The sequence below is a fragment of the Phaethon lepturus genome, unplaced genomic scaffold, assembly GCF_000687285.1.
Source record: "Phaethon lepturus isolate BGI_N335 unplaced genomic scaffold, ASM68728v1 scaffold4895, whole genome shotgun sequence".
NCBI lineage: Eukaryota > Metazoa > Chordata > Aves > Phaethontiformes > Phaethontidae > Phaethon > Phaethon lepturus.
In genome coordinates, this window is record NW_010541074.1 from 36265 (window position 1) to 47989 (window position 11725).

Sequence of the window (11725 nt, forward strand, 5' to 3'; positions counted from 1 at the left end):
AAACACCATTACACAGATTTAATCCACTGCTCACCAGTCAAGATGCTGTTAGTAGGAGGGACAGTTTCTTGAGGGGGGTTTGTAAGTGTTAAAGGGCTTGTGTGTGTGTAAGACAGTAAAAGCTTTGAAGAGTACTTACTGGATATAGTGTGGCATACTGGAGGGAAAGAAAGAGTCACTCTTGTTTAGCTTCTTTGGGAAGACCTCAAATGATAATTATCTCTTTCTGCCTTACATTTCACAGCTGTTCTGTGTCGTGCAAGGAATATGATCTTTAAATGTAATTTCATTTTGGTTGGGGGGAGAGAATTTTTGGAAGATGTGTATTACTATTTTTCCCATTTTCAGGCAAAATTGTTTAAATGTTTTATAGCAGTTAAGTGACTAAGATTTCAGTTGGGAATGTTTTCATTCCTTGTCATTCACAGAACATCTGTGACTAGCTTACAGTAAAACTTGGCAGTAAGCCACAAGGATTTGAGTTTCCTAGTTATATAGGAGATAGTTGATCGACCTAATTAACAAAATAATGTTTTGCTTCCAATTCCATGTGCAATTTTGAAAAAAGCAGGAGTACGTTTTAATGTGTATGTAATGAAGCTGACTGAGACTTGCTTTTGTATGGGTAGGTATTCAGAAGGGAAACAATTTTTACTGGTGGTAACAGTGAGAAATTTTATAGGTTCAAGGTGCATTCAAGACATTCAAGAAAACTGTTTAATGCTTTGTAGTAAAGTTCTGTGGTGATTCTTGTGTACAGGGAGTGCATTGAGCCCCAACAACTCCTGTATGCCAGTCAGGTGCTGGTGTGTGCCATTTTCATGAAATTATTTACTAGTTTCTATTCTGGCACAGTATGATCTGTCCATCCAACTGCTCTTCATGTCAGCCAGATCCTGCCATTGCACCAAATACAGAAACTAGGAGTACAACAACTCTCATGTTTCTCAGATAATACTGAGAAGAAGATGGAAACAGATTAACTGGATTGTGAAGAGGTGCATTGTGAGATGAAGCAGTGGTGACACAGTACACTGAAACACTGGAATTGGGAATGCAGAAAAATGCAGAATCTTGTGAAAATTCAAAGGACTGTTTCACCGAGCACTGAGATTTAATGAACACTCTCACGTCTGTTGCCCTGGTCCCCTATTTGTCAAATGCAAATAACAGCACCAGCTTACCTAGCAGATACCATGAAGATAAATTCACCGGTTTTCAAATATGTATATATCCCAGCATTGAGGTGCATAAATAAACAGAATGCTGAATAAATTTAGAATACACTGAAAATAGGCTACTTTCTGCATTGGAAGTGTCTTAACACTTATCTTTATGTTAATTCGTAAATTATACTGCTTTAATATTTGTATCTGTTTTTCTAGGTAATAAATCCAAAGAAAAAAGGAAAAAAGAAAAAATATGTTAATTCTGGAACAGTAAGTAAATATATTTTACATTACTAGATGGTTTTCTCTTGAAACAGAGTGTAGATGACTTGTAATTTAACAGGATTAGAATAGAACCTTCTGTGAAGGCCACAGCAATAAACTATTTACTGTTATACAGCATTTGTTTTCTGATTTTTTTAATTTGAAGAATCTGATAAAAGCTGTGTCCAAGTGTGCTGTTAAGTTGCCAGTGATTTCCAAAATGAGTTTTCGCAAAATTTTAGTCAAATTCTTGAAACAATTGACTGAACACTATGAATTTTTATCTGAAATATATCTACACTTTTAAAAGTCAATTTTCTTTTTAAATTTAACTTTTGAGCTAGTATCAATAAAAGCTAGTATGCTTATCGTAGCTAAACCAAAAAGAGTCAACATTTTTTATTACCAACAGGTTTTTGTAAATTTTTGTTGAAAGATCTGTTAGTGTAGTTTGGGATGAGAGTTTAATGTCCTGTTGTTCTATTCCATATTCTGTTTTATGAACCATTTGCTAGCTATGCAAATAATTCCCTTCAGCACTTTCTCAGCTTCCGTGTTCTGGCATCCATGATGTTCAAAACATCAATTACAAAAAAATGAAGATAAATGTTGAAGAATTGTGTGTTGGAAAACTTAATCAGATATATGCTTTTTGAAAACACATCCAGTGTGGGGTTTTTTCTTCTACATGAACAGTGCCACTGAAGTCAGTAGGGCTTTCACTCTGAACTGTAGCCTTGAAGGATTTTGTCATTCTCACATATATAAGTTTGCTTATCAGTAGGAAAATAAACACTTATTTTGTACCTCTGCTTTAAATTGTAAAAAAAAAAAGACAGAGCAGCTTGTCCATGAAAATTTACCTTACAAGATCCGATTCATTAGATAATCTAATTTTTGCTAACGTATTCCTTTTACTACAATTTAGCGTGTTAAAGTTCTATTACACTGAATTAGTGACTCAGAAACTTATGAAAAGTGATTATTTCAAATCAATACTAAAAGTAAGTGTACTCAAAATTGTAGGTACAAAATCTGGCTTAGGGTACAGAAGAGCAAAGAAAGCATTTATGTGTTCAATTTTCCTGTTGATTTTGCTTTTAAATATTTAACACCTTCACATGTATGTGTCTGCATTTGAAGGAACATATTTTACTCATATTTGGACAGGCAAAATCAACTGTTATTGTCAAATTGTTGAGATGTTATTCTCAAATTACATGGAAATTTCCAATAAACAGTTGTTAGCAGTACTCTGTCCTTTTTCCTTCTCCACCAGTGTTCTCTTCTGTTGGTTTTGTAAATTGTTTCCTTTATGAAGTTCTCTCTGCCCCCATTTGCCTTTACTTCTACTAGTCCTTTAGGCTTCCCTTATACTTCTCCAAATTGTCACTTTCTCTGGGTTTGCCTGCAGTTTTGCTTTTCCCCATCATTCACCCAAGATATTCTTTATCCCACAGATTTCTAAATTTCCAAAGCAGACGTCAAGACCATCATTCTCACTAATAGGAAATTGGCTTGTAGAAAACTTTACTTAATATAGATTACTGACTGCTATCTCACTGCTACTTTAAAGAGCTATGTACATACACTGGCCATCTCAATTCATTATTCCTTAAGGGGTCATTTTAAATTCAGACAAACTACATACTAAGCAGAAATGTTTCAGAATACATGATTAATTTTGAACACAGCAAAGCAGTGAAATTTAAAATTCACTGTATAAAACTTGGAACGTTAGTAGTAATTGTCTGTAAGGAAGTTTGGCCACTTGGGAAGGGTATTGTCTGTTTCCGTTTTTTACCTTTTTAAATTAGATTCACTGAAAACATTTGCTTAAAATAAATAGGAACAAGGTCACCATCTGTAATAAAAGATGAACCATTCAAATTACTGTATCCAGTGGGAAAATGCATAGGAATTTCAGTCTTGCATGCAAGACTATGCTACTGATAGTCTGGTAGAACTTTGTTATGGTCTTCTGTTCTCAACTAGAAGGGTCATTTGATGGTTTTAAACTTTGCAAGTCAGAATCACAGAGAATGTGTGACAAAGGAAGTAAGATAGAAGACAGTTACTACCTGTTATCTCATTCTCAGTCCAAGTTTACAACATAGGAATATTTTCAATTTTTATATTTTGCTGCAGTTGGAGGCAAATCAAACTTTGTGACAAACTTTCATCCCCTTTTTGTTCTTTGTATCGTTATCAGTGAATTTGCTTTGAGTAGTTTCTTAAGCAGTTTTCACTGACTGCCTGATGCACTTATGTTGTGAGAGAGTTTTATGTCACTTTGTAAATAAAACAAAAATAATTTGGCTTGAATTCTTTGCTTTGTAAATGTTGTGTGGTATATGAGGATACTGAATGCTAGATCTTACCCACTTGAGTTTATAATTCTGTGACTCAAGTGCTGGAAATGCCAGTAACACCTTTAGACCACTGTGTTTTGGACCTACAGCATTTCTGAATGATAAAAAGCTGGGAATGAAGAAATTTCTTATCTTTGCATTTTTTATATATCCCACTTAATTTTTTTAGTTATTTCGTATATATGTATAATTTACTAGGTTTTTTCAGTCTTGGCTTGCATCAGTACTCAACACCACTTGAAATTACATAAATAACTGTAACTGAGTTCTTCAGACAATGTTGAAGTACTCACAGAATAGATGCATTATCATCTAGCCTCTAATATTCATGTGTAGATGTAGTGCACAGTAATCAGAAGACATGCATGTGGTAACCTGCTCTGGAATACAATCTTCCATCCCTTACCCTCTTGCTTAAAAAAAAAAGGCAAGAAATTGTATCAGACTTTCAAATTTGTCTCTTCCCTTTCAACAACTGACTATTTAATGATTTCTTTAAAAAAAAAAATCTTTTTTCCCTAATAACAATACTGTAGGGAATTATGTCTTAAGGATAGAGCTCCAAAAACATTGTGCTTATGTCTCTACTTGTTCAACTGGGAAATGACAATTCACATCTGACTCTCTTTTATTTGCTTTCAGGTAACATTGCTTTCCTTCCTAATTGAAACAGAAGTTTCATTCCTTGACTATATTAAAGGCGGGTATGTGATTGGCAACAAATCTTTCTTGTTTTCACAATCTCATTGTAATTCACTAATAATTTGTCTATGTACTTTGCATATGATGACTCTTAAGTAGTATCTGTAAAGAACTGTATTGTTTCCTGGTTTTAGAGGCTGTATTTTCCTACATAAAACCTGCAGATAGTTATTGATGTAAGTTAAGTTATGGAACTTCGCTTATAATGTTGGAATTGGTGTTGGTACTAAAACACTGAGATTGAGTAATGACCTCTCATCAGCCAGTGAAAATTGGATTAACCAAAAGGGAATTATCTATATACTATTAAATTAGTAAAATGCTGTTTTATTTCTTCCGATTACACTGACCTTCAGTGTATTTAATATGGGCATTTATTTAGAGCCTTTCCCATTCAAAGGCACTTTTTCAATACTAATTATATAAAATTCATAACATGTTCAGTTTCTCATTAATTGTCATTTTCCCAAAAGGGAAGTAGAGACAGAAGCATCGAATGGCTTACCCTAGAACATGCCTGGAAATGGGATCGAATCTCAGAAATTCCTGGCTCTTAACCTCCCTACCAGAATGCAGTTCTTCTCTAAGATAAATGGAAATAATTTATTATACATTCCTAGGCACTTAATATGGATTTTTGCAGCATACAATCTGAATGTATGTTTGTGCCAGTCTTTAAGCAGGCTTCAGCTGAAATAAAAAAGAAGTCTGTGTTCTGTTTTGGCAGTAGCAATACAGGGCTTTGCCTTTGTTCCCAATAGTGGTAATCCTACAGATGCGCTTAAGGTTTATTCCTAATACATTCATCACTGAAGTTCATTAAGTTAAAGTGACACCCCCAATCATAATTTTTAGCTACAGAGAAACTGTGGGTAAGCTATCTCGACTGCCATTGCTTTCAAGGTTTTGAAAAACTGCAGCCTGAAGTACTATTCAGTACTCCATACTGAACTGATAACTTGCAGAGGGAATGGATTGTTGTTAAGCTGTGCCCCAAACTGTTGACCCTGACCCACGGGGTGCTGCAGAGTGTAATTTTTTTCTCTCTCAAGGACTAATGGCCTCTTTGATGTTTCAGTTCTCCCAAACAGTTAAATTTTAAAGTTAGAAAATCTATATTCACTGCTGTTCAATCTCCATCCAAGAAAATAAATATTTTCACTAAGGGTGAATTCAGTCTGTTAGGTCTGTCAAAACACTGTGTCTTTTGGCTCATTAAGATTAAACCTGACAATATTTTATCCATAGTACTTCAAGATGGGAAGGCTTAATTAGGGTTTTTAACATGGATGTAGACATATTCTCTTTAAAATTCTTATTCAATATCTTTGGAGAAATTTGTGATTTGACCTGCTCATTTGCTCGCTCTTTGGTGGCTGAACGTATTTTCTCACTTGGATGGGATGCAGAGCCTCTGCAACATTTGATGTGATTGTTTGCTCTTACAGTGCTATGTGGTATACACGATTGGTTATGGGTGACCTTCAGAGTGAGTTGTATAGGCACATCGTTGAGGTGTGTAAGTAGTGGGACACATTAGTGGAGGGAAGGGGCTGTGTCAGGGAGCAGCTGTGCCTCCTCCTAATGGCTGGGGAGCTGGGAGCGGAGCTGGGTAGCATGGCTGGCAGGGCAGGGTCTCACCAGCCAGGGCTCAGCAGGGCAGGCCCAGAGATGGTGGCCAGGCTCAGTTAATAGGCCAGATCATTGCAAGTTTGCGGTGATGAGGCAGACCAAGGTCAGGCTGGGAAGGCGAACCACAGATCTGGGTCAATCTCAGGTCCAGTGATTGCCAGGTTGCCCTATGGTGGGTGAGGCAGGGAGGTCAAGCCAGGAAGTAACTCCATGGATCAGGATCTGGATTAACGGACTCCATGGCCAGGCATGAGCTTGGCTGGGCTGGAGACCCGTACTCCTCTGACGTAGCTCAGGCAGGGACGGAAGGCAGAGGTGAAACGGGGCTCCTGAGCCAGTGCAAGAGGGGTGGAGGGCCAAGGTGAGTATGTTTAGGGCCACTGAAAGGTGTTTTAGTACACTCAGGACCCCTAAACTTTGTTCCAGGCTGCTTCTGGACTGTAAACTATCAAGCTCGTCTAGAATTGCTATCCTACCTCCAGTTCAGTTAACTGGAAACGCTGCTTGCTGCTGCTGGAATATTTGTCTCTGTTTCCACTCTTTGGATCTTACGGTTTTTCCTCAGAGAGCATTTAATTCAGTTATTGACTGCATTAGAATCTGTTACAGTTTAGCAAAGGTAAAACTTCCTAATACAGGTCAGGCATGCTGTCAAGGTACTCTGCATCTTTATCACCTGAAGAATGTGTTAAGTCCATATGCTGTAAAGAATTCTATCAGCACATTTGCTTGACAAGCTGTTCCTGAGGCACCTAGGTTGCCATGGTTAGGAAACCAATTATTGCTATGTTTCTGAGTCTATTTCCAATGATCGGTATGTCGTCTTGTGCCTGCTTTGAATCACTGTGAGTAACAGATAGACATCTACTTGAGATAACATAAGAGTACTTAGAGCATCAAGGTTCTGGATTTGTTTGCTGTATGAACAGTCATGATCCAGTGGTTGTGGAGCCCTTCTGATTTGTGCAAGTGTTCTCTTGTTAGTAGAGAATACTAGAGTTTGAGACAAACTGGTTACTTTCATTAGGACTGCTGTTGCCTTTCTCAGGAGCATTCCTGTTGTGGACTTGAACAGAAGTAGAAAATGGCCATCCATTCCTGTTTACCAAAAGTTTGTATTGAATGAAGCATATGTATACACAGATGCATTAAGAAACAGTTTTATCTCTGGTGTTGCTGGTTGTTCTTTCAAGTGTGTTATACATATATTGCACAACCCATCTTATTCCCCATTCATTCAAAATTCATCTCTACAAGAAGAGTGTGTATAAGGAACTGAGGAATTAAGTTTTATACCTAAGTTTGGAAAGAAAAGAATATAGTGGGTGCATATGTAATCTTTTTAGGGTGGTTTATCACATTTCTAACTGAGATGTTGCAATACAAGTTAATAAACCAAATTATGTACATTCAGTAGACAAATAATAGAAATTTTGAATACAAATAATACTTTGTTATTGATATTTTGTATATATCACTGTAACTGCAAATCAAAGGAGTCTTGTCATATAAATAATTACCACTTAAGCTTTTTTCCTCTCTTCTATATAAAAAGAATGTAATTTGGTAGAATGCTCTGTGCTTGAAAGTATGAGTAGCAATACTTATCATTTAATTATTTTATACAGAATCTTGTTTAGTGATTCATACAGTTATTTTTAAGTACATGCTGGTGAAAACTTTAGAAGTACTTGTATAAAATGATGCCTTTTCTTCTGCATCCTATACAGTTTTGTTATTTGAAAACATGACCAGGAGGCTGAGACTCAAGAGTCGTTTTCTTGGCTTCTCCCTTCTTTCCTTCATTTCATTTAATACTACTACATATCAGTTGCAGTCCAGTTGACAGATTTTGAAAGAAGGGTGAAGAGAAGATTTCATCATTAATCAGTCTGTTTTCCCATCAGTATGTCCTCCAGAATTGTTTTTTTAGTTCCCTGTTTTTCTTCCATTTAGTTAGACAAGGCGAAGAGAACACTGGTTCTGCAATAGGCACAATAGTGGCCCTTCCATAAATGGATGCTTATGAAATACTTCAGAACTTTCATTGTAATTGATTTGAGGTGTCTAGAACTAATACTGATTTAATGGAAATCTTGACAGCTTTAACTGTGACAAATTGGGTTTACAGTATTGATTTCATTTATGTTTTGAGTCTGCATCTGTTTAATTAGGATATTCCATTATAAGTATCATCAATATGACTGTTGGGTTTTTTTCAGAGCTTTGAAGAATGAAGTAGAAGTTTTTCTGTAAATTCTGATTTTGTTTTACTACACAGCACTGGATTTTGTAGCAGTATGGCAGGAAAGAGGCAGATGTCTCATCTGCATCAAGTGGTGCCATCTTAGTAGCTGGCTTTTCCTTACATCTTGATACTTAATCACATATTTTGCCACACTGACCTTCCCACATATAAACCAGGTACATTGTGCTAAAAATTAATGTATATTTCAAAATCAGATTTCTCCTGGCACTTATCAATTAATAACATGTTCCTATCAAAACACCTCCAAATATATGAATATACTCAGGAATGTAAGGGATACAGCCTTGAAGAGGAATGTAATTGAAATCATCCTGATTTACAGGAATTGCTGTCAGTTAGTTTATAGTCTGCTTTGTTTTTGTTTCGAAGAAAAATCAGGATCCAAAAATCCACAAGACTTAGAGGACAGAAATGGCATTTTTTGCAGAAGTTTCTAGCCTGTTTGACTTATTAGAATAGGGAGTGAGCTAACAAGTTACAGTAGGCATTTATAAATCAATAAAATTCAGGAGCTGAATCCTTCTGGAACTCAAAAATACTAAATGATCTCTTCTGTCCCAGATTAGTGGAAGATAAGAGAAAATGTTTTCCTCCGATCGTGTTAAAAGCCTAACCTTCATTCAGGTTTTTGGAAATGAACACCCACAAGTTGTTTGGATTCTAAGGGCTTTGGACATATATTTTTAACTGAATTGTACTAAATCATTGATGGTCAAAATGGAAATTTAGAACTCCTTTCATGACAGCTATTTTCATCCAACCACTACACCATATAATGTAATGGCATGCATATTTATGTTTGGAGGACACCTGGTATGACATACAGTTATGAAGCAAGGGCTGCTGTAGCTACATATTTTAGAGGCTTTACCATATTTTTTTTGTATCCTTGGAGAATAACAGGGAGTAATAAGACTATGTAAGAGGAAGATCTTGTAGAGCTTTTATCAAAAAAATCTTCTTTACCTTGATACTGAATTTGGCTAAACAAGCATCTGCGAAGGGGAAATTATAAAAGAACTGTCACTGGGGACTTAAATGCCATGGAGACGATACAGCCTCTTGGTAGTGTTAGTTACTCCATTGGCTCTGTTGTAGAGTTCTGCACAGTAAGTGGTCCTCAGATCTTCAACAGCTCCCCCCTGCTAACAGACCAGCTGGTTGTCACTCCAAAGCCACAGGAGGAAATTCATGTTTCCTTCCAATGTACTGTTTAAAAAACCCCTAATCATTACAAATGTTACCAAGCCTAGTCAAAAGCCTACATCCAGGCTTAGTTTGTTCCCTTATGTATATCAGTGCTAATAGAGCTCTTATTAAAAGACAATAGGTTTCACCTTGCTCTCCCAAAGAAACAAACAAAATGGTTCCTCAGTGACTGTGAGGTGAAGATTAATGTTCCTTTTAAGATACTTTCTTCATTTCTCGTGGTAGTATAGGGTAAAATCACCTGTCCAGGTATAAAATAGATCATGTCTTTCTGTATCAACTGAATTCTGGCAGAGCCGTAGTGATCTATCCAGCTCTGAATCCACAAGGTGCATTGCTGTGCTTGGATATTCTATCAGAGTTCTCTGCTGGGACAGGACATTTAACAGCTCAGCCTGCCTAGCCAGGTGTCAGTGTTCTAGCGGCTTCTGTGCAAAGCCTCATTACCTTGAAACGTCAGTGGTGTCGCAGGTGTCATGAGCTTTTAATGCAGCTCCTTGGAGAACTATGCAGCTGGAAAAGCAGGGACACAGCCTTAGCCAAAGAATTTCCTCATCAGAAACAAGAAGTTTTGTTGTCTTGATGTGTTTTTACAATTGCATCATTTAATCAGGCACCTAAATTTGTCTCAAAGACTTCAATTTTATATGCTTTTTTAAATTTTGAGCATCCTTATCCTGACGTAATGATTTTTGCCGCTAATGTCACTTACACAAAATACAGTAATCAATAATCTTATTAACAATGCATTATTGTTGATGAATTTTAATAATAACAGTGACCTCATAACGTGTACTTAATACAACCTAAGAATTACTCTGTTAAAAAGAAATAAAACATGTAGTAGAAATAAAAACAGGACAGTGGACTTTCAGATATATTCATTACATTTGACAGGACTTTAAGTTAGACTCAGAGGGAGAGGGGACTAATACCAGGCTTACCCATGACAAGTTGTGGGATGACACACCAAGATTAGGGGGACGGGATGCTAGTGAGGCCCCTCAGCTTGTTGCACTAGTGAAAGATCTCAAAGGAACTAAGGGATGTTCCTCTAAGAGGGTGACACAGCCAACAGCCCAGCTGAAGTGCCTCTACACCAATGCATGGAGCATGGGTAACAAACAGGAGGAGTTGGAAGCCACCATGCTGCTAGAAAGCTACGACTTTGTTGCCATTACTGAAACTTGGTGGGGCGAATCCCATGACTGGAGTGCAGCTATCAATGGCTACAGGCTGTTCAGAAGGGACAGACGAGGAAGGAAGGGTGGAGGCATTGCCCTCTATGTCAAGAAATGGATAGAGTGTGAAGAACTGTCTCTGAAGAATAGCCACAAGCAGGTGGCTTATGGGTAGGAATCAGGGGCCGTGGCAACAAAGGGAACCTTGTGGTTGGTGTCTACTACAGGCTGCCCAATCAAGGGGAGTCTATTGACGAAGCCTTCTTACTCCAGCTACAGGAAGCATCATGCTCGCAGGCTCTTGTCCTGCTGGGGGACTTCAGCTACCCCACATCTGCTGGAAAAGCAGCACAGCAAGCTGTAGGCAATCCTGGAGACTCCTGGAGTGCATTGAGGGTAACTTCCTAAGCCAGATAATAGACAGCCCTACCAGAGGGGATGTGATACTGGACCTGTTGATCACCAACACAAGTGAGCTGATTGGTAGTATCAAGGTTGGAGGCAGCCTGGGCTGCAGTGATCATGCACTGCTGGAGTTCATAGTCCTGAGGGATATGGGGCAAGCAAAGAGTAAATCAGGTCCCTGAATTTTAGGAAAGCAAACTTCCAGCTCTTCAGGGAGTTAGTCAATAGGACCCCCTGGGAAAGTGCCCTCAGGGACAAAGGAGCAGATCAGAGCTGGCAGACCTTTAAGGATGCTTTCCATAGAGTGCAAGAGCTCTCGATCCCCAAGTGTGAGAAATCAGGAAAGGAAGGCAAGAGGCCAGCATGACTAAGTCAAGACCTGCTGGTCAAACTGGAGGGCAAGAAGGAAATGCACAGGCAGTGGAAGCAGGGATAGGTATCCTGGGAAGAGAACAGGGACAGTGCCTGGTTGTGTAGGGATGGGGTCAGGAAGGCCAAGGCACGGCTGGAGCTGAACTCGCC

The 11725-nt window shown here is 38.0% G+C and overlaps 1 protein-coding gene across 1 annotated transcript in view; it reads left to right on the top strand.

Moving 5' to 3' along the window:
- LOC104621191 (copine-8-like) overlaps positions 1-5064 on the top strand; it is a gene marked incomplete at its 5' end in the record, with an annotated part of 41081 nt that extends 36017 nt beyond the window's left edge. Inside the window, 2 exons of the mRNA XM_010287615.1 lie at positions 1386-1439; positions 4981-5064. Coding sequence (XP_010285917.1) covers positions 1386-1439; positions 4981-5064 — 138 coding nt within the window. The remainder of the gene's footprint in view (positions 1-1385; positions 1440-4980) is intronic.
- Positions 5065-11725: the final 6661 nt, after the last annotated feature.